This window comes from Aspergillus aculeatus, assembly GCF_001890905.1.
Source record: "Aspergillus aculeatus ATCC 16872 unplaced genomic scaffold ASPACscaffold_1, whole genome shotgun sequence".
Classification (NCBI taxonomy): domain Eukaryota; kingdom Fungi; phylum Ascomycota; class Eurotiomycetes; order Eurotiales; family Aspergillaceae; genus Aspergillus; species Aspergillus aculeatus.
In genome coordinates, this window is record NW_017962976.1 from 1547495 (window position 1) to 1568505 (window position 21011).

Sequence of the window (21011 nt, forward strand, 5' to 3'; positions counted from 1 at the left end):
AAAGGTATTTGAAATCTACATGCGCGCCGCCCTGGTCGTTTTATCGTAGAAATCCAGGGTCATGGCCGCCAGGAAGCAGGGGATATCCTTGCGCTCTTCGACCCAGAATTTGACCAGGGGACGGATCTCCATCGCGAAGAGGCTGTTGGGACCCCCGGAGATCTTCATGGTCCCATTCTCGCCGTCGAAGATGATCGAGTTCTCCTCGCCGTTGCCCATGCTGCCGGGTCCCTGCGCGTCCGATGACGAGCCACTATCCCGGTCCCCGTGCCGGTACGCCGCGGAAAGATGGAACATGGAGGTCACGCGCACGCGGCCGTTGGGGAGGAAGTCCAGCTTGAAGCCGAGGAGGGAGGCGACCGCCTCGCGGAACTCGGAGGACTTGGCGGTCCAGATCTCCTTCAGGCGGCGCATGCGCTTCTCCTTGTCGGCGACGGCCCGCTCCATGTCCTGGATGTCGAGCTTCATGCTCTCGAGGGTGCTGACGGGGACGACTTTGATGTCTGGGGGGCTGTTGTTGCCGCCGACTCACGCTGGGAAAGCTCCTCGTGAACCTTGGCCAGTTCGGCTCTGTACTCGTCGACAAGCTTCTCCAATGTGGCTATCTGCTCGGATTTCTGCTGGTCGAACTGGCTCTGTTCGGCATTCATGGTCTCCTCTTCGGTGTCAAATGTCTTCAGCTGGGCCCGGAGATACTCGACCTCTTTGATGGCGAGGGTGCGCTGCCTCTCAAGGCGGGCCTTAGCACGGCTGTCTGCGGTGGCTCCGCCGGCTGCAGAGGCGGTAGCGCGAACAGTCTCGAGTTCTTTCCGCAGGGTCATCTTTTCGGCTTCCAGGCTTCGGATCTGTTCCTCCTTCTCCAGTGCTTCGGCCTCGACGCTGCCCAGTTTGTCAACAAGGGTAGCTTTCTCGATCCGTTCCTGTAGCAAAGCTTTGACAACCGATTCCGGAGAGTCAAGCTCCGCCGGCTGGTCGTTATCCTGTAGGAGGCTGGTCCAGGACCGTCGCTCATCTTCGAGTATCTGCATCTGGATCTGAGCGGTCCCTAGCTCAGACTCCACGCCCTTCATGAGTTGTAGCTGATTTTCTAACGATCGCTTCTGCTCCTCTACCACCTCCACATTCTTCTGCACCTTGCGCAGGTGACGTAGCTCGATCGTCTGTTCACGATTTGCAGTCTCCAAGTTTCTGATGTGATTGACTTGATCCGACAGCTCCCGCTTGAGAACAGACAGTGCCTCGGTGTCGCTGCCCTCGGCCTTCAGGCGGAGATTTTCCGATTCCAGGTGTGCAACTTCCGTTTCTCGTTCCTGTAACTTTGCTTGCGTGGTATTCATATCACTTCGTACAGTCTGCAGGTCGTTCTGCAGCTCCTCGAGTGTTTTTTGAAGCGATGATCGGATTGTTTCCAACTCGCTGACCTGATATTTGGACTGTCGCTCCTGGTCGAGCAGTTGCGCTTTGGTATCGTCGACATCTTCCTGCAGGGACTGGTTTTGGTCTTGAAGGGTCCGGAGTCTTCGCTCCAGCTCCGCTTTCTCATTGAGTGCGGTGTCCTGGGCCTCTTTTAATTCTTTCGCAAGGGTCTCGCTCTTGTGGCTGGCACGGTGACTGGACGATTCTGCTACCTAAGCACGATCCCCCATTAGCCATGAAGAACACGTCCGTCAACTTAAAGGGGTGAGCGTACCTGGGCCTTGCGGAAATCCGCATCTGCCTTCAATTGCAATTCCCGCAGCTCTTTCTCATGGCGCAATACCATCAAGTCTCGCTCTTGCTTGAAGTTCTCCAGTTCATACTTCAATGTGTTTACCTGGACGCGCAGCTCTTCCTTTTCGGTATCTTTGGAGGACGACAGGTCAGGGCTCCGCGCTATAGTAGGAGGGGGGGGGGGGGGGGGTAGGTCTCACCTGGTTTCGAAGGGTGAGCTGGTTCTGCCAGACGACTCGATAGTTGGAAGGCAATCGGAGCTGGAGGGAGAGCCAAAGGGGATTCGGGCGGGGGAGAACCCCATGCTGCACGCGAGTTTCGTCTAGAATCCATCTGTAGAGATCTTCCGTTATTTGGATCCTTCGAAATCTCTTATTATGTCATGCGACGAAGGGTTGGACGTACACTGAAGGATAGAAGCGAGCCAAGCGAACCTAACTGGACGGTTCACCTTTGACAGCAACACAGCACAATTAATGCTAGAGATCACAGATATGCATAGGCTTGACCTCCAGTCTGGCGACGGGAAGTACAAGCAAGCATCACTCACAAGCTCATCCACTATTACTTCATTTGTTTGGGGTTGCATGCGCGGCGATGAACATCCGCACCTGCACCACGGCCACCCAGTGCTGACTCAGCCACTCACCGCCCGCGAAAGCTCCCACTTTAGAATAGGACTAGCGCCGAAATTTTGAATGGATTTCGAATTTTTGCGGGTTTCAGCAAAAGACCGGACGACTATTTCTCCCCCCACGCCCATCGCCCTCTCTCTCGCCCTCGCCCAACCCCTCTTTCCGGACTCAGCATCAAATCCTCGAAGCGGGGTCTAATATTCACAATGGCCAAGGACAAGAGCGACAAGAAGGACAAGCGCGAGAGAAAGGAGAAGCGCGCGGAGAAGGACGGAATCTCCAAGAGCAAGAAGGACAAGAAGGAGAAGAAGGACAAGACCGCTCTTGCCGACGCCGTCGAGAAGGAGCTCACCACCAAGGTTCTGGAGGGCATTGAGCAGGCTGTCCCTGCTGATGCCACCGTCACTGGTGTTGTTGAGGCTGAGGTCATGGATGTCGACAGCAACCCCGTCGGCGCACTCGTTCCTTTCGCCCAGCCTCTGGTTGAGGACAAGCAGGCCAAGAAGGTTCTGAAGAGCGTCAAGAAAGGTAAGAGCATCTGCCTCATGTCAACACAGACTTTCTACCATGCATTGAGTCCTGGGCCTCTGGTCTTGTGGACATAGATGAGCCCGAGAATCAATGCAGATTTCGACTGATGAGCGCGACCTGTCCTGCCTTACCATATACTAACTGAAATGCTTTGAACAGCTGCTGTCAACAAGTGCTTGAAGCGTGGTGTCAAGGAAGTCGTCAAGGCCCTCCGCAAATCTCCCATCCCCGCCGCCAACGCTACCATCGCCGTCCCCAACGCCGTTGTCATCCTTGCCGCCGACATCTCGCCCATGGACGTCATCTCTCACATCCCCGTCCTGTGCGAGGACCACGGTATCCCATATGTCTTCGTCACATCCCGAGCTGAGCTCGGTAACTCGGCCGCCACGAAACGTCCCACCAGTGTCGTCATGGTCGTGCCCAAGTCGGCCTCCAAGGGCAAGAAGGGTGAGGACGAAGGTGAGGACTTCACCGAGGTGTATGAGGAGTTGGCCAAATTGGCTCAGAAGGAGCTGAAGCGGGTGAACCTGTAAAGGTTCATCGGGTGTGATTTGTTTTCCGTTATTTCCTTAATCTATATGGCTTCTTTTATTTTGTCTTGTCAACTTGCGATGGCTGTACAGTTCCACTTTGATGTCTGACAAGGCAGTGCATGTCTTTGGGGTCTGGCCTTTGGGACGTGCTTATATGGGTTGATCTTTTATGACGTGTCCGTTGCAAATCCGGCGTTCGCAAATGGTGTATGAAAAAAAGGCAGGATGTCTTCAAAATTAAACTCAATTGACTGACAAGATATTATTCTTTTTACGAGGCGGCAGTTCCAAGTCCATTCCAGTAGGCCTGTCTGGACACGGGCACCATTCAGCCTTGCCATTTTGCAGAGTGCGTGGGCCAACGCCGGACTTGCTCATTCTTAACGATCAATGCGAGCCGTATTCATGGTCCATCGTAAGTTAGTATTGTTTGCTGCTTAATGAGTATTCCTCTTCTCCTCTAGGTTGAGGGCGTGCAATGGAAGCATCACGGGAGTGGGAAGGCTTGGCGTGCAGCGGATCTGCTCCTGAGCATCTTCACCTGCTTGAACCCCATCACACCAATATTCTGAGAACCAAGCAGGGACTATGGCGTCGATGCTTTGGGTGCAGGCTAGTCGCCCTCATCGATCATTACTAGCTGTCTTCATACTGTGGAAAAGCCTGTTATTGCTACTCGCTGCCTTCACACCGGGGCCCGGGTACGACACCTCAACCACACTGATTGAATGGAACAGCGATCCGACCAAAGCCCCATTGCCAGCCCTTTGGAAAACGATATCGACCAAATTGACCCGCTGGGATGCTATTTACTTCACCCACGCTGCCAACCGGGGCTACATCTTCGAGCAAGAATGGGCCTTCGGGTACGGATGCAATCGACTGATCCATGTCTTGGCGAATGGTACTTGTTTCCTGGGCTATAGAACCAAACCCCCTAATAACAACAATATCCTTCCAGAAATCTTCCTGGCTGACGAGCTCCCTAGGCTGCCGCAAACTCAGCTTCCTCGACTATGCCTTCAATGAGAGTCTCGTGGGCATCTCGATCTCCCACGCCGCCCATGGCTTGTCCGTGATCGTGCTCTACCATCTCGTCTGCGCCCTTTTCCCCGGCGCGCAGGGCCGCCGCAAGGTCGCGCTCCTCGCCGCCTGCTTGCACGTGGTGTCTCCGGCGGGGGCTTTCCTGTCTGCACCCTGTGCGGAGAGTGCATATGCCCTGTTGAGTTTCTGCGGCTCGCTGCTGTTTGTGAAGAGCTTCGCCTCTTCCTCGGACGCTAGCTCCAGCTCGTGTCAAGACACCTTGCTCGTCCTGTCCGGGGTGCTGTATGGCCTCGCCACGACATTCCGCAGTAACGGGTTGCTGAACGGCATCCCGCTCTTCGAGGAGGCGGTGCGGCAGCTCGTCCTTTTGTCGCAGCAAGGTTGTTCACTTGCGAAATTGCGACGCTTACTCGCTGTCGGGACGGCCGGGGTCTGCACGGGGTTGGGCTTCGTTCTCCCGCAGTACATCGCCTACCAGGAGTTCTGCACAGACCGGGAACCGAGGGCGTGGTGTCGGAGAACCCTTCCGAGTATTTATAGCTTCGTGCAGGAGCACTACTGGTCCGTTTTGTCCAACCCACAATTCTAGTTTGGTACCTCTCAATGGCTGACCACTACTCATCTCTATGTACCACAGGGACAATGGATTTCTGAGGTATTGGACAGTCTCCAACATCCCGCTCTTCGGCCTCGCCGGCCCCATGCTGGCCATCCTGCTGGCGTCGGGATGGCAGGCTCTGAACGGAGAATTGGGGTCGCTGGTAGGGTTGGGGTTACCCTCGCGCCGGCCGGTCGAGAAGCTGCGGGACTCGCCGCCGCAAGCTCGCGTCACGGACCGGCTGCTGCGGAGTCTGGCGGTGCCGCAGCTCGTGATTGCGGTGCTCACCTTCTTCAATCATCATGTGCAGATCATCACGCGCATGGCGTCGGGGTATCCGCTCTGGTATGTTTGGGTGGCTTGTCTGCTGCTTCGGGGAGGGTCGGCGACGGAAGAGGGTGGTGGTTGGTATAAGAGGGGGGGTAGCCTCGTCGTGAATTATATGGTGGTGTATGCTCTTGTTCAGGGGGTGCTTTATGCTTCGTTTTTGCCTCCTGCTTGAGGGGAGGGGGGGCATGTTCTTTTGTTGGAATTGTCATGTAGGATAGCATCACTCGAAACGCGATCGATCTTTCTATGCCGCTCTAAATCAGTGCTTCAACCAAGACAGACTCAAACCACTCCGCTTTTTATGACATCTTCGATACAATCATATATGCAACATTGTGTAAGCTTTGACAGATAGGGATGGAGTGTGGCTGTGGCGGTGGTTCCAGTCAAGAATATGATGATTTTTTCATTATGCTCTGTCTGCCAGCATCTGTCAGAGTCTACGACCCAGATGAGCTCTTGATCCTAGCGCAACTAATTAAGAAGATGGGCAATTTTGCTCCTTCTTTCTCTTCCACAATCCCACCTTGCACAGTATATTATCTTTTCTCCGGCTTCCCAGCGAGGCACTCGGACGTCTTACAAGCCCGAATAGGCTATTTCCGAACAGACAGTGACCGGCATAAGCATCTCAGTAACCAGCGACTCAAAGAAACAATATCCTAGACAGTCTCGTATTCGCGTCCAATAATGTAAAAATACAATTCATTGAGAGATTGCGACGGACCCAGTCTTCGCAAATCTCATATTAGCCCTAATTTCATACTTGTTGAGGCTCTCAAGTATACAAATTCATATCAAGGAAACCCGCTTCGCTTTTATCGTAAAATTTCATCCCATCATGCTCCATAACCTAAGCGCGCTGGTCGGACTGCAGAGCCTGGAATGGCTGCTCGTTGTCGACACCTTTCTGGCGGCCGGCCGAGGTGCCAGCGGGCCCGCTCTCCGCCGACCTCAGCTGGAAGCCACCCTGTGCGAGACGGCCGGGGTCGTTCTCGCTACCGATGTCAGTGGTGTAGCTGGCGTTGGGGGCGTCGTCGGGGATGTCGCCCTCCTTGAGGTTGGTGCCCTTGGGCTTGGTGTTGCCCAGGTTGTGGAGGACGTCCTGGACGTAGGAGGGGGCCACGCCGCCTTGGTAGCCGCTGCCGCTGGCGGGAGCACCGGTTTGCTTCTGTTGCTGGCCAACGGGGTGCCTGGGCTGGTGCTGGTGGGGGTGGATCTGATCGGTGTTCTTCTGCTGCGGCTGCTGCTGCTGCTTCCCAGCAGCAGAGTACTCGCCCTTGTTGAGGCCTAGCTCCTGCTTGGCGGCCGTCGAGCCGCCAGTGTAGCCGGACTCCGGGAGATGGGCGCCAGGGAAGTTGCCCTGGCCGCCTAGGGCCTCCGGGTACTTGTCTTGGGTGTCGCGGTGGTCGGGGTCGATCTTGCGGGCGCTCGAGGTGTCGGTGTTGGTGACGGTGGAGTTCTTGCCGGAGACGCCCATAGGCTGGGCCCCGCGGTTCTGGGAGTAGGCGCCGCCCTTGGTGGCTGACTCGGCTGCAAGGGAGTCGTTGGTGACCGGGCCCGAGGGCTCGTTGATGGGCTGCTCATAGCGTTCGGGGTCGGAGGTGACCTATACCTGCCGCGTTAGGACATCGTTTTCCAGGGATTGAATGAGCGAGGTGTCCCCAGGGAACAGGAACTTACCTTGGTGCTGCGCTGGCCAGGGGGGATGGGCTGTCCTTGGAGATCCATGATGAAGAGATCAAGTGTTTTGTGAAAAGGGTGGTTTTGGGTGAGTTGTTGATGTGATGCGGATGGTTTGATGGCTTTGATTATGTTCGTCTGTTTATGGTTCTGCTCCTGTCCTTCGAATGCAACTGAGCAGGCTATATAGGATAGCATGAGATCGCATGTCGTCAACCGGTGCAATACATGGGAGCATGCTACATGATGTCACTCTGACATTACATGCCCACAACCGACTCACTTGCACAATCAGCAGAGAAGTACTCATACGTCAATGAGCTGGGCCCTGTGGCGTCAACCTTCCAATTGATGAGCGGGGAAGAAGAAAAGCTGAAGGATGTTTTTGATGTATTTGCCCAACCCCGTTGTCCTCTCCCATCCTGCTGCAGGGAGGATCCGCCCATTCTCTCATTCTGGGCCCCCCCTCGATTGCTCTTCGCACCAGAGGAGTGGGGAGATGGTCAGCGTTCGGTCCACACGCTTGATTGCCTGATCCGGTATGCCGAGGGATTCTGGAATCTGATGCGTTTGTCGATAGGGAAGTGGTTGAAATTGCGCCATGAGGGCGGTGGATGCTATGTGTCTGGATGTCTGCCAGGTGCAGTGAGTGAGCTTGCAATCCTTCCTCATGGAGTTGCCGAATGGGGGACGGACGTCATTAGGTCGCTATCAATCGCCTTCACCTTTTTCTTATCTTATCGGTCTGTTAAGTGGTAAGTTAGCGGCATGCAGATAAATCTAGCATTTCACAAAAATTGATAAACAAGAGTAATCAGAATCGAAAGTATACACAGATACTTAGTTTGTCTGCTATCAATAATAATATTGGCTGGTGCTAATTTGTACTTTGGGTTGTTGACACTCGACTGAGCCGTCGGAGGGTCGGGGGTCCTTCGCCACGGTCGCATTCTACCTACCATTTTGACCAATATCCCCCCCCATATTACAGGTTCTCCTCACGATTGCCTCTCAACATGCTGAGAGCACTACTGTTTCTACTTCTGCTCCTTCTCCCCCTTAGGCACTCGGGCCAGCCAGTACAGAGCCAACGCGCCCACCACGTTGAAGGCGACATACGCCCACATGGTGCCAAAGTTGCGCCAGCGAGTACTGTAATTCGAATGGATCGCTGCCAGATATGTATTCGTCTCCTTGACCTTGCAATAGTGGCAGTCGCTCGTGGCATTCGTGTCCAGCAGATACCCTCCGGCCGGGGAGATATACTCGGCCAGATACTCGCCACACGTTTGGCCAGACGGCGGATCCAATACAGTGAACTCGTTACTCGCACACGTTACGTCGATATTAGCGAGACCGGTCGACAAGACGGCGGAAACATAGTACGACAGAGGCGAGGCGCGGTAGAGGAAGATCCAGAACCGGGGCATCCGGTCTGGCGACGCCAGCACACCGCAGAAGAAGAAGGCCAGGACGAACATGAAATTGGCGATATTGCCCCCGTCGGCAGCGGAGCCCGCAAAAGAGATGCACAGGTGCGCAAAGGTCGACACCCACAGCAGGAATACCCAGAAGAGGAGCCACATGAGCGCGCCTCTCTCCGTGTCCTGGCCGGCGGCGGCGTCGGCATTGCGGTAGAATCCCACGGGGAAATAGAACAGTGCCCATATGAATACCGAAGCAAGTGTGTACCAGGGGATCTCGCATAGGATCTGGCTCAGCATGAACACTCGCCAGCTGTAGGTCTTAGCTGGTCGCTCGCGAGCTTCGTACAGCGAGCGCTGTGCGATGAAGTGGGGGAATTGTTGGTCTACCAGCTGGCCGACGATGCTCATCAGCTCGAAGATTGCGAACATTTGGTTTTGCAGTCCTTGGATGCTGAGTGGCGAGTTGAGAAAAACGAGGCCGATGAACAAGCTTGTGGCAGTGCAGAGTAAAAGCTTGGAGTAGATGTAGGACGGAGTGCGCCAGGTGTGTTTGAAGGAACGCTGGGCTAATAGAACAAACTGGCGCCATGTTGAAACCGCAAACTCATTATAAGAGGCCGGGTCATCACTGCTGGTGCTCAGGGTATCAGATGTAGTGATGGATCGAAGCCTCGCCAGTTCGATCTGAACATCGCGGTATTCGGGGCTGAAGCGCCAGATTTCGTGCCAATCGACCTCTGATTTGCTGCCAGGGGCAGCGCCAATTGCTTCCAGCATCCATTCGCCTGGATTGGCACTCGGAGGAGAAGGCTTCGCACCGTTTCTCTGGAAGTAATCCACCAGGATTTTAGAGTTGGCTCCAATGTCACCTGCGCGGTGTTAGCGCATGTCATGCTTGACGTTGAGGCTAACTAGCCCTAAGAAGGTGACTCACCAAAATACACCGTCTTACCCCCTTCAGCAAGGAGTAACAGACGATCAAAACGTTCGAATAACATAGCTGAAGGCTGGTGGATGGTACAGATGATTGATTGACCCGCCTTGGACAGTTTGGTCAGGAGGTCGAGAATAGCCCAGCTGGTTTGAGAGTCCAGCCCGGATGTCGGCTCGTCAATGAACAGTAGCAATGGGGGCTTCGCAGCCAGTTCAACGCCAATCGTTAGATGCTTGCGTTGCTCGACATTCAGGTCTTCTCCGGGGACGCCCACCCCAACATCGGCGTAATCCTGCATGTCCTGCAACTCAATAACCTCATCGACGTAAACTAGCTTCTCCGCTTCTGGCACACTCTCCGGTTGGCGAAGAAGAGCTGAGAATGTAAGGGCCTATGGAATAGCGATAATTAGTGTTGATCTTTAAGCGCTAGTTGATCTGGCGATGCTTGTCTCTCACCTCGCGCACGGTGGTCGTCTCCAGGTGCAAATCTTGCTGCTGCGCATAACCAGTCTTGCGCTGGAAGCTCTTATCTCGCAGCTTTCCATCAACCAGCATCTCTCCAGTCAAGATGCCCACCCCTGCGCGGCGGTCCGCAAGACAGTCCAGCAAAGTGGTCTTACCGGCCCCAGATACCCCCATGAGGGCCGTCAAAGTGCCTGGCTTCGCCCACCCATCCACATGATCCAGAATCCGGCGGGGTTTACCTTTGATCTTGATATCGTAGCACACATTGCTCCAGTGGAATACACCTCGGGAGCCCTGAAAGGCCGGCGTCTGGGTAGGCTTGTAGTCACCCCTCGGCTTTTCGAGTAGGGCTGTCACTGGGCCTGAGGGCAACGACTCGACGTCTGACTTTACCCCAGGGCAGGAATCGTGGGACAAATCCGCGACGGAAGACAAGAATTGCACCTTTGGACTTCTTGGCCGTGACGTACTCACTCGCTAGAAAGTAGACGAGATGATTGAAGATCACCATGGCAATGATGATCCCGACATTGCGCCACTTGTGACTATGGTAATAGCTGTAGGCGGTGCCGATATACGCATCCCCGCTCACGTAGTCTTGGCCACGCACCGCGCCCACGGCGTCACAGGCTACACTCGTGCTGCCAGCAGACGTATAGGTTGGGATATATGCCGCACAGGCGAAATTACGCGCGTGATATTCGTTGACCATCAGCGATTCGTACCCATAAGCGACCGGATTGAGGTAATTGATCCGGCGGCACCAGGAGCGCATGTAGCGGATTGGAACCACGAAGCCAGTGAAGACGAGCAGGGCAAGCATTAGAATCGAGGCGGGAACCATTGCTTGTTGTTCTGTACGAGATACAGCGCCGCTGATAGGTTCTTGGCTTTTGCATAACATCTCAGATGGGACAGTGCACTGCACTTACATGAACCGGAAGACTCCCGACATGGCGAGAACAATTAGAAAGACCACAAACAGATAATAGAAGAAGTTGCCGGGTGTCCGATCAAGATTCGTCATGAAGTAGAACACGAGATTGAACGACACTGTTCCTGTGATTTTCATGGGTAAGTCGACCAGGACCGAAGCATACGACTCGGCAGAAGCGTGGTAGAAAGCATAGCGGGCTTGCTTTTCGACAATCGGCCGCTGGGCATAGAGAGTCATCACCTCCAGAATTGGTAAAACGAGGTCGTCGTCTGGTCGAGATTGTAGAACAGGGAGGACATGATCAGGGCCATGATCACGTTGCCGATCATAACCCACACAGAGGGACCAGGGTCGGCCCAGAATCGTCTCCACCCTCGCCACATGCACAATCTCACTTGCTGGGAATAGCTGAGGAGATGAGGCGAGTTGAGACGCTGTCCCTTGGCTTGACAAGCTCTCTTCAGCTGTCTGTAGGCGACAGAGTCAGGACCGTCGATTGGGTGCTGGGCTTTGTAGAGCTCAATGCTCTGCTGGAGTGCTTTATATTCCTCACTCCTCATCCAGGCAGCTGCAAAGTCGGCCGCCGTACGAGGTGGGTTGCATCTCGCACGAACGACGCGCTCTGCAGGGAAAGCCATGGAGGTGAGGAAATCTGGGGTTGTCTGACGAGCCGGACACTCGAATCCAAGATCGACGGAGTACTGCTTAGCCCGGTGAGCGGGGCCAAAGTAAATCTGTCGCCCCTCGTAGAGGACTAGAGCTTTATCGAAGAGATCGTATGCGCTTTGCGGTGCTTGATACATTGACACTGCGCAGGTCTGACCGAATAACTCCGACTGCAGCCGCAGCGTTTTGCAGAACTCGATGGCGTAGGCAGCGTCGAGACCGCGTGTTGAACTGAGGATTGTTCACCATCAGTTTCAAAAGCTCCAAACTGTGGTCTGCTACTCACTTGTCCCAACACTGGAAAGGTGCATTGGCTAGGGTAGCCTCGGCAATGCTTACACGTTTGCGTTCGCTCCAGAAACTCCCCGCACGAATTCGTCCCCAATCTTGGTGTGAATGGTGTGACTGATACCGTACATGGTCATAACGACATCACGCAGATGCTCGCAGTATCTATATAAGTAAAGATTGGTCAGTGGTCAATTCAATCGGCGGAGTCAGGTTTAGAGCATAGATGACTTACTGTTTTCGAGTGACGCCGTCCGAGAGCTCCCTCTGACAGCGTGCAGATGCGGCAAAGGTGAGGGTATACCCCACGGTCAGCATAGGAAAATGAACATCAACCTCAGCGGGATAGATTGCATCTCCTCTGTGAGCTGTGTGCATCTAACGATCCGAGACTCCGTGATAATTGAAATACGATCCCTGGTTGATATGGATGCCATTGCGATCCCCGGAGATGGCTCAAAGAAAGGTCGAGCAGCCAGACCCTGGGGGACCCAGCACAACACACATCTCTCCAGGGTCTAGAATGCCATCAAAACCTCGTAAGATGTCTACCCGTGTCTGCCCTGATTTTGAGTGGCGCTGGGCCAAAGCCGACGGGCCATTAACCCGGGCAAGGCGAGCCAGATATTCGCAACCGTCTTCTGAAAGTCTGTTGGAGTGCTATAGCCAAAGACATGAAGATCCTGAATGCACAAACCGACGCGACGGAAGTCCTGACCTCTCTCCGCCGCCAGCTCAGCGACCCCTGTAGCCCATGCACGCGCATTGAATCTCTTGCTGAATGGGGTCAGTGGAGATTCGGGATCATTGGCTGGAGGGTCTGTTTCCTCTGGGGGGTTGTCGGCAGGAATTGCGGCCGTCATGTTTTCGTGAGGCTCAAGTGTGTAGTAGGAGTAATAGCAGATGCTATGATGAACGGTGAATTCGAACAGTTCACAGCTCTTGAGACATAGTCAGCCAGAACATATATCATAAGAGATGCTAGTCTGCAGAGCTGTGGTTTGTAGGGCAATACTCTCGGTCTATGCCGGACTTAACAACGGCCGACACTCGGCCGACGCTCAAATAGGCAATCGAGACCGCCTTACATTTTCTCGGCCGATGTCAGGGTACTTCTCTCCACTGCCTTTTTTATATTATCCCTAAAAGACCAGGCTGTCTGGGGTCTGGACGCTTACCCCAGCTATCTCGGAACACGGTTTCCTTCCCTCGATCAGATAAGCGCCTGTCTTCGCCCTTAGCACTAAATCTTGCTCCATGAGCTGACAAACCGGACCGCATCTTGGGTAAGGCGCTGAGTTCGCGACGCCTACTCCCTGCAAGAGAGCAGCCTCAGGGGACCACGCTATCAAGCGCGCTGAGGGCTCTGCCTGGGTGAAATCGAGCTCCATAGCAGCGAAAGTCCTCTCGACCTGGCTGGAATAGGCCTCAGGTGAATAGAAACGCGAGCCAACCACAATGTATTTGTCAGGAGTAGTCTCGCCAATGCCAATGAGACGGTCAACCAACTCATCGAAGTTGTAGGCGAGCTCAACCTAGGGCTCATCGAGCCAGGGTTGCTTGACGTGCCACACTGTTCCGTTGAGGATGGAAGTGGTCCAGAGGATATTTCCGTTGGGGCGAACCGCAATGTTTTTCACCCAGGTTCCATTTGGCCAGTGGGGTAGGAGGCCTTCAGGCAAAGGGATAGACCCGACTGTCGCATTTGATGTTGTCGAGGTGTCGCGTGGAATGATGGCCGCGACGGATCGCGATGCAGCCACAAGGCCTAGTAACATAGATGAGATAATGGAACGCATGATGATTGGCAACAAATGGTAATACAGAGAGCACGAGGCCACTTGGAGTCCTAGCAGGGAGGGTACATGACTCGTTCAAATATTGATGTGCTCACTATTTTCGTGGCACACAATTTCTCAAGAATCACTAGACTTGCTAAATTACGCAAAAAAGAGCCGACATCCATTGTTGATAGTCAAGCTTTGAAAAGGTGGTTCAAGACATATACCGGCTTTTGAAGGCGAAGACCACGCTCAGGACTCAGTATCGAGCTCACACGGCCGATACGCCTGGGTGTGCGTGCTAGTTCTGGCCACCGACAATTTGTACTCCAGAGGGGTGGATGACAATGCTCTTGAAGCAGCATCTATCGCGCAGTGTCTGAGCATGGACATGGTCAAGGAGGCTCTGGGCATCTTGCAAGGGGAAAAAACCGAAACAGTGGCAGGCCACCGGGTCCAACTAAAGCGCGAGCTACACTTGGTCTACGTCCGGTGCATGGAATATCCTCAGACTCAGCCCAATGCGCACTTATTGCGACGCTTCGCCTCGTCCGGACTGCATTATGTTCCCATAGTAGATTGATATCTCGAGCGCATTCGAGACAACATCCGATTCTCCATCACTGGAGCCTATGACCTCTGACCCCTCGCACCAGTTTCTGACCCCCTCCGAGCTGGTACCCTCAATTTGTGTGGCTTGCATGCTTTGAATCTTTGTGACTCTAATTAGGGTTACTCGGCCGACGAGCAAGACGGAGTTTTTTTATAAAGGGGAAAGCGGAAAGCAGTGAAGACGGAGATAAGCGGGAATTTGCCGTCATCTCCTTCCTCTTTCTTACTCTCTCTCTCTTCCACATACTCCGTTCATTCCTGTAGCCTCTTTCGCTCCATGCTGTGACATTCTGTGGCATGCTGCTGTACTTCTCAGATCACCGCTCGGTCTCTGCTCCGCATGCAGAGCCAGCAGCAACCGGCCCAGCCGCGTCGACGCCGCAGACCCGCCCTGGCCTGCCGGGAATGTCGTCGTCGAAAGATCAAGTGTGACCATAAAATTCCATGCGCACAATGTCGGCGTCATGGAACCTCATGTCTCTATACAGCTTATAGCTTCTCATCACATGGCTCCCCATTTAGCTCTTCACCTAATACCAATGCGAGTCCACCACCACCACCTTCCCCTCCGCCTCCAACAACAACAACAACAACCAACGCTCCCAGGGAAGCCCTTCAGCTTCCTGGTCAACATTTCTTCAAAATCGGAGCTTCTGCGTCTCTCAGCTGCAGCGCCTGCAGTACCTCCAGCACCTGACGCTCATGTTAGGTCAGCCTCTTCCTCAACTGATGGACCCACATTGCATGAGCTTGTGCACCGTGTGCAGAAGCTCGAAGAACTCGCCTCCACAGGAACGCGTCTCACCAATAGTCCCACTCTTCATGCCCCGTCAGATTCTGGTATAGGGTCCTCCCGCTCCCATCCATCCCCTGCAGGGACACAGGAGTGGCAGTGCGTCCTCAACAAATCTAGGGACAGGGGGTGAAGTCGTTGGATGGGCGCCGCCGATGAGTTCAAGGCGATCATTGCGTGTTATAGTGAGACTATGAGCAAGCCAGTATATATCACGCAAATATCATCTCCCAGTTCTGAAGCCTCAATCTTGGTCTCCCAGGCGGGGGATTTTTTGCGCAGATGCAAGAACTAAGCAAGGAGCATTAAGATTGGTCGCCCTTCTCGAGGCTTTCTGCCTGCAGGACTTGCGTCGGTACCTCCTGCTCGCGAGACGGCAGATGCCATGGTCGAGCTGTATCTCTCCACCTTTGAATCAGCGTACGTATCACCGCAATCTTGACCTCGACCAACCCATAAGAAATCGTTACTGAAGGGGGTGGTGCAAGCAGGCAGCGAATACTTCATATTCCCACTTTTCGGGCAGAATACCGCAGGTATTGGGATGAACCGGGAGACATAACACCGACTTTACGCCGGAAAGTTCTCCTGGTCATTGGCATAGGCTCAAGCCTGTATGACCATGGAGACAGAGCCGCGGCCCTCCACAATATGGACCGCGTACAACATTGGATATATGCAGCTCAGACCTAGCTTGCCGGGCCCCTCGTGAAAGACAGATTGGACATTTCAGGGTTGCAAATATCTTGTTTGACAATCCTTGCACGCCAACTGTTTTCAATCGGAGGAGATACGATCTGGATCTCGATGGGATCTATGGTTCACACTGCTATGCAGATAGGACTACACCGTGACCCGAGACATCTCCCGACGAAGTCAGTGCTAGAGTCCGAATTGCGACGTCGGTTGTGGTACACCATTCTCAAGTTCGTTGTTCAGGCATCCCTCGACTCGTGGATGCCTCCACGAATCTCGTTTGATGAGTTCGATACTGAGCCACCTTCCAATTTCAATGACAATCAGCTGAACGAGTCGGCGGCTCAACCCCTACCGCGAGAAAGAGTTACAGAGACTTCAATTCAGCTAGCCTTAATCCGATTGCTGCCCATCCGTCTTCGGATTGTCCAGCTTCTGAGTGGTCTTCACTCGGAGCACTCCTATGAGCAAGTACTAGCCCTCAGTTCGGAATTGGCAGACGCACTTCAAGGGTGTAATCACCAGTCCTTCGCAGCTTTTCATCGGAATCTCCTAGACTATCTCGTCCGTCGCTTCATGATCCCGTTGCATTACTACTTCAGCAACCAGGCGCGCAGTAACCCGCTTTTCCACTACTCACTAAAGCTCAGTCTCGATGCGGCACTCGCGCTTGTCTCTCCAGAACCGGACTCACTCTTCGCACGGCTGATGGCGACGGGTGGAGGGCTTTTCCGAGAGGGGATACGATGTGCTACCTCGGCGATCAGCCTCGAACTTCTCGCGCACGCGGAAACCCAGCGTCTCAACGGTACGCTCTAGCGGACTCGCCAGTACCGGGAGTTTCTCAAGCAAGTGGTGCGGGATCTGATTGTTTTGTCTGAAGATCGGATTCGTCAAGGTGAAACGAATGTCAAGAACCACATGTTCCTCCGCATGATTCTTGCCCAGGTCGAAGCTGTTGAAACAGGCAAGGCAGTAGAGATAGAGGTGGCGCGGGCGGCCAGGGACAGTCTGGAGCTTTGCAACACTATACTACAAACTAGAGAGCATGGCGGCTCGATGTTATCACCAGATTTGACGGCTATTGCGGCGATGGAGTTCGACGGCACCCAGGGTTTGGAGTTGGGGCCTGATTTTGATTGGGAGTCCTTTTTTCCAGACGTTGCCTCAAATCAGTGGATTGGATGATGGTGAGACAGCCCCGTAGACTCAAGAGATGGTAATATTAGATATTAAGATTCGGAGTGGTTGGAAATAACTCAATAGTAGCTAATAGGAGTGTGTATGAAGGACACGCTACATTCTCACTGAAGATCGACAACATGGACGTCTGTGGCCATCTCGACTCCCAAGGGCTGCATTTCACGACCGAGTCATGGCGTACCAGAGCCGAATGGTGAGCCTAGTCCGCACCCACGATTCTCGACATTCTCGCCCAAGGTCTGCCAACATAATGGGGTTGTTCAGAGGTGTTCCACGATTTACTCGTCAGGCCCTCAATCCCAATGCGCTTTCTACACTACGCACCCGTGCAGGCAGAAGAGGATGCTCGTCCGTTTGGAGGTAAAGCTATTCCTTACTCTTGAACAACATGACACTTAATGCTTACTGCGGCCCCGTGCAAATAGTGGCCGACCATACCGACTTCGGGTGTGTGTCCATTATTTCGCAGGAACCAGGGAATACAGGTCTAGAAGTATACTATCCACCCACTGAATCCTGGGTGTCCGTCCCAGTGGTTGAGAACGCCTTCGTGGTGAACATGGGAGACATGATGTTGCGGTACACGGGGAGGGTTTTTACCGCAGCGCTCGCCATCGGGTGTTGACCAACCGTCACAATCACCGCTATAGCGTCGCTTTTTTTCTGAATAGAAATCTGCAGCTCAATGCCAAGGCTCTGGATGGTTTGGGGGGGAGAGACGGTGGTTGGTGATTACATTCGTGGTCGCCTGATCGAGACGATGGGGTCTACAGGTCGAGTCCTTCAGCGCGAGGTAACCAGTGCTCGATTCCTGACAATCGATAGTGGATTGTGATATATCGAGCATGAATATAAACCGGGGGAGTTTTTGGGGTCAACTGTCAGCATAGGTATCGAATAATATACACCGAGTATCTGGCAAAGCGAAATAATATCCGTGAATAGTCGCCGCTGCGCCGGAGGTCAGTGTGTAGCCGTAGCTGCAGCTAAAATGTTGAGGGCGCTCATGACATTGTAACATCCTCACCTCATTCACTTTCGCATTCCTTACGCGATGGACTCGCTGGCTAAGACCTCATTGTCGCTGCTGCAGGTAACATTGAGCGGTGCGGGATTGTTGGGGATAGCATGTCACCAGAGTCTTATGCAGCCGTTCGAGGTTGACAGCTACGGCTGGGAATTATTCTCTTAACATTTTGGATTGGGATTTGCTTTCTGTCTATCTATATGTGGCAGAGCTGGGCATCATCGATGCTTTCTTCCGCAGCTCTGCAGTTGGAGCCGCTTTTCTGGCAGGCATTTATGGCAGCATGTTGATGTATCGTGCATACTTCCATCGACTTCGTCGTTTTCCAGGCCCATTTCCTGCGCGCCTTTCGAACTTATATCAGTCAGTAGTTGTCCAGAACTGACCGACTGACTGACTCTAACGGGAACAGTTTGCTGTCTATGACAGGCACGAAATTGAAGTACCATCTGCATGTTCAGAAGCTACATGCTCGTTACGGTGATGTCGTCCGAACAGGGCCACGCGAGTTTACTCCCCCAGTGTCGAGACCAGCTGACACATTTTGACCTGAAAGTGATACGGTCGCTATCGCCTTTACCAACTTGTCAGTGCTCCCTTTCTGTTTCACGCCTGGTCGATACACTTGAATCAATACTAACCTCTGTATAGCGTATACTTTATGGTCAAATACCCGAGGATCTACCTGAAGCTGCAACGACTAGTGCGTGAGAGCTGCCCCGATGGGCCTGAGAGCTGGACTTATGAAGAGCTCAAGCGAGTCTCCTATATTGACCAGCTGATCCACGAAACGTTACGGTTGCGTCCTCCGGTGTCCATGGGATTTCCGCGTGAGACTCCGCCAGAGGGTTTACAGATTGAGGAGATTTACATTCCTGGGAATGTCATTGTTCATGTTCCAATTTGGGCGGTTCGACAGGATGAGCGATATTTCGAATCTGCTACCGAGTTTCATCCTGAGCGCAGGGAATCCCTCACTCCACAGACAGCCGCATATCTTCCTTTCCAGCGGGGCCAATTCACCTGCGCAGGAAAAGCTCTCGCGATAATGCAATTGCGAATGCTGATCGGGTGTGTGGCTCTAAGGTTCGACGATCTGGCGTTTGCGCCCGGAGAGGATGGGGTGGTGTTTTGGAAGGAGACAAGAGAGACTTTGACCTTATGGGTACCACCATTAAAAATGGTGTTAAATCCAGCTGAATCGAGAAAGGATGAAGGGGGAAAGGGTATTGGGCCATTTTGTTGAGGTAACAATTGCAGATAACACAACTACGGAGTAACTACAGGCAGCGATATGTACTGTACGTGTTTTCTCACTTTACCAGCGTGGGACCAATTTTGGACGGTTTCCCACATACCAGTAATGGTACTACTTTTTAACAATTTTTACAATAGATATGATGAGATACGGGTAGACTGCCGTCACATCGGATCAGGAACATTCTGCAAGCGTAGATCTATCGGCTGTCCCAAGCTAGAAGATTCTTTACTACAAGTTTAGGATAGATCTAAGGAAGTATTGCTCTCGGAGACCGTGATCGTTCATTAAAGTGCTCATTCGTTAAAGTACATGCTTTGATAGGAAAAAAAAGGCTTTTCGATGTAGCAGTAGCATCGAGGTATTTACCGGGCAAGGGCATCCTTGGGCAGACCCTCAAGGTTGTCCTTACCCTGGCGGCCGACGTCGCTGCCGGGCTGTGTGTTCTGGTGCAGCTCAGATCCATCGACGCGGACGCTGCTGCTGGCGGTGGCGGGCTCCCGCAGAGCGCTGTTGTTCTCGCCGGAGACGGGACCCTCCCGACCGCCCGAGCCGACGTTGACGGTTCTCTGATCGGCGGAGTTCCAGTCGCTGGCGACGGGGGGCTGGTCAGGCAGGGGCAGGTTGGCCTTGGTCTGCTCGATCTGTTCGCCCTTGTTGGCGTTGGCTTGGTCGACGATGGACTGTGTCGATGAGGTTAGAAACTGGGGCCGGAGGTATAGAAGCAATCAGTGGCGGTCCCTCCTTACCTTCATAGCGGAAACATTGGAGTTGGCAGGGGTCTGGCCAGCATGGGCGTGGGAGGCGTGGGACTCAGGCTTGCGGATGTCCTGCTGGGTGGTGTGGAAGGTGGTGGTGTCGGCCATAGTGATTGTGGAGATGAGGTTGTTTGGATGTGATAAAATTTGGAGGTTGAATCGGATGTGAGTTGATTGTGTTCTGAGATGAAGAAGCTAAGTTTCTGAGAGGCAACAAGCAGCTTTTAATATGGTGTCTTTGAGCAGGGTTTGGTGGGTGGTGGTGTGTTGATGGCCGGTGACGTTAACGATGTCGACGTCATAAGGGCCGAGCTCTCCTTGGTTCGCCTTGCACACCACCCAGTCTGGGAACACAACGGTCAATTTTTTCGACTCGACTGCAACCTGAGCAAGTGTCCACTTTTGCATTATGGAGCCACCGTGAGCGAATGATTGTCAGTTTCTTTGAGTCAGTGATCAAATACTCCCTGCCTGGATTTGATCTGTCCACCTACGATTCTTAGCCTGGTAGCAGCAGTTGGCAACCATCATCGGAGTAGGAATCTGTGGTTCCTGGGGAACAAATTCCGTGCTTTTCTTCTTTCTTCTCTGCTTAAAGTTGAGACCGACCTGCCATCGGTTGAATTGAGGTCATCGAAGATGCCAAGTCCCTGGATGGGCAGGATCATCATATCAATGATGCCATTTTCAGACAACTCACCCCAGCCCACCCTGGAGATCTCACCACATCGCCATTGACCCCTGACCCTTCAATATCCACTTGCTATGGCAGTATCCACACTTGGTATACCCTCTTGCACTTCAACGTCTATTCGTGACGTACCTGTCTGCGGCCAGGGGCTCAGCCTTCGCGATGATGAGTTCCATCAACTAAGCATGACATTATGGGCAAGTATCGCGGAGCACAATTCTCCGAACCAGCCTCGACAATCTAGGCAAAGCATCATGCCTTTCACATCATTCCTCAATGATGAATGAATGATGGCCATCAGGGCAGTGGCCCTTTAACCAATATAGCACCAACATGTGCCCTCTTGACACGCTTCGAGAGAAGTCAACTTGTAAATTGTTTGATTCGGCACATTTGTTACGACTCC

General features: G+C 53.3%; 7 protein-coding genes across 7 annotated transcripts; 3 read left to right on the forward strand and 4 right to left on the reverse strand.

Moving 5' to 3' along the window:
* Positions 1–15: 15 nt before the first annotated feature.
* Positions 16–2274, reverse strand: ASPACDRAFT_1851699 (coiled-coil domain-containing protein MAD1; the record flags this gene model as incomplete). The annotated part of the gene is made up of 4 exons (XM_020197210.1): positions 1911–2274; positions 1691–1842; positions 533–1628; positions 16–503 (listed from the first exon to the last, which is right to left on the reverse strand). The coding sequence occupies exons 1-4, from the start codon at positions 2041–2043 to the stop codon at positions 16–18; spliced, it is 1869 nt and encodes a 622-aa protein (XP_020061072.1). The 5' UTR covers positions 2044–2274.
* A 151-nt stretch (positions 2275–2425) lies between these two features.
* ASPACDRAFT_109550 (uncharacterized protein) lies at positions 2426–3695 on the forward strand. Its single transcript, XM_020195402.1, has 2 exons — positions 2426–2873; positions 3036–3695. The coding sequence occupies exons 1-2, from the start codon at positions 2552–2554 to the stop codon at positions 3410–3412; spliced, it is 699 nt and encodes a 232-aa protein (XP_020061073.1). The 5' UTR covers positions 2426–2551; the 3' UTR covers positions 3413–3695.
* A 285-nt stretch (positions 3696–3980) lies between these two features.
* Positions 3981–5680, forward strand: ASPACDRAFT_1892988 (DUF409 domain protein). Its single transcript, XM_020198677.1, has 3 exons — positions 3981–4316; positions 4402–5017; positions 5094–5680. The coding sequence occupies exons 1-3, from the start codon at positions 4001–4003 to the stop codon at positions 5554–5556; spliced, it is 1395 nt and encodes a 464-aa protein (XP_020061074.1). The 5' UTR covers positions 3981–4000; the 3' UTR covers positions 5557–5680.
* Positions 5681–6043: 363 nt separating this feature from the next.
* On the reverse strand, positions 6044–7189 carry ASPACDRAFT_109553 (uncharacterized protein). The gene is made up of 2 exons (XM_020195403.1): positions 7068–7189; positions 6044–6993 (listed from the first exon to the last, which is right to left on the reverse strand). The coding sequence occupies exons 1-2, from the start codon at positions 7113–7115 to the stop codon at positions 6238–6240; spliced, it is 804 nt and encodes a 267-aa protein (XP_020061075.1). The 5' UTR covers positions 7116–7189; the 3' UTR covers positions 6044–6237.
* Positions 7190–7901: 712 nt separating this feature from the next.
* ASPACDRAFT_1877936 (uncharacterized protein) lies at positions 7902–12649 on the reverse strand (the record flags this gene model as incomplete). The annotated part of the gene is made up of 10 exons (XM_020198122.1): positions 7902–9363; positions 9429–9819; positions 9887–10282; positions 10329–10770; positions 10828–11072; positions 11150–11729; positions 11785–11822; positions 11861–11951; positions 12022–12147; positions 12339–12649. The coding sequence occupies 10 exons, from the start codon at positions 12647–12649 to the stop codon at positions 8105–8107; spliced, it is 3879 nt and encodes a 1292-aa protein (XP_020061076.1). The 3' UTR covers positions 7902–8104.
* A 1303-nt stretch (positions 12650–13952) lies between these two features.
* On the forward strand, positions 13953–16856 carry ASPACDRAFT_49133 (uncharacterized protein; the record flags this gene model as incomplete). The annotated part of the gene is made up of 7 exons (XM_020202211.1): positions 13953–14141; positions 14526–14805; positions 14861–15101; positions 15273–15392; positions 15464–15586; positions 15692–16476; positions 16552–16856. The coding sequence occupies 7 exons, from the start codon at positions 13953–13955 to the stop codon at positions 16854–16856; spliced, it is 2043 nt and encodes a 680-aa protein (XP_020061077.1).
* A 2568-nt stretch (positions 16857–19424) lies between these two features.
* ASPACDRAFT_74306 (uncharacterized protein) lies at positions 19425–20052 on the reverse strand. The gene is made up of 2 exons (XM_020204175.1): positions 19906–20052; positions 19425–19839 (listed from the first exon to the last, which is right to left on the reverse strand). Exons 1-2 carry the CDS (start codon positions 20020–20022, stop codon positions 19522–19524), a joined length of 435 nt encoding a protein of 144 aa, XP_020061078.1. The 5' UTR covers positions 20023–20052; the 3' UTR covers positions 19425–19521.
* Positions 20053–21011: the final 959 nt, after the last annotated feature.

Excerpts from the sequence above, each read along its gene's own strand:
- ASPACDRAFT_109550 (XM_020195402.1), top strand. The coding sequence starts at position 2,552 with ATGGCCAAGGACAAGAGCGACAAGAAGGACAAGCGCGAGAGAAAGGAG. Across the intron at positions 2,874-3,035 it reads TCTGAAGAGCGTCAAGAAAG|CTGCTGTCAACAAGTGCTTG; the intron begins GTAAGAGCATCT and ends TGCTTTGAACAG.
- ASPACDRAFT_1892988 (XM_020198677.1), top strand. The coding sequence starts at position 4,001 with ATGGCGTCGATGCTTTGGGTGCAGGCTAGTCGCCCTCATCGATCATTA. Across the intron at positions 4,317-4,401 it reads GATCCATGTCTTGGCGAATG|GCTGCCGCAAACTCAGCTTC; the intron begins GTACTTGTTTCC and ends CGAGCTCCCTAG. Across the intron at positions 5,018-5,093 it reads TTCGTGCAGGAGCACTACTG|GGACAATGGATTTCTGAGGT; the intron begins GTCCGTTTTGTC and ends TATGTACCACAG.
- ASPACDRAFT_109553 (XM_020195403.1), bottom strand. The coding sequence starts at position 7,115 with ATGGATCTCCAAGGACAGCCCATCCCCCCTGGCCAGCGCAGCACCAAG. Across the intron at positions 6,994-7,067 it reads CTGGCCAGCGCAGCACCAAG|GTCACCTCCGACCCCGAACG; the intron begins GTAAGTTCCTGT and ends CGGCAGGTATAG.
- ASPACDRAFT_74306 (XM_020204175.1), bottom strand. The coding sequence starts at position 20,022 with ATGGCCGACACCACCACCTTCCACACCACCCAGCAGGACATCCGCAAG. Across the intron at positions 19,840-19,905 it reads CCAATGTTTCCGCTATGAAG|TCCATCGTCGACCAAGCCAA; the intron begins GTAAGGAGGGAC and ends TCATCGACACAG.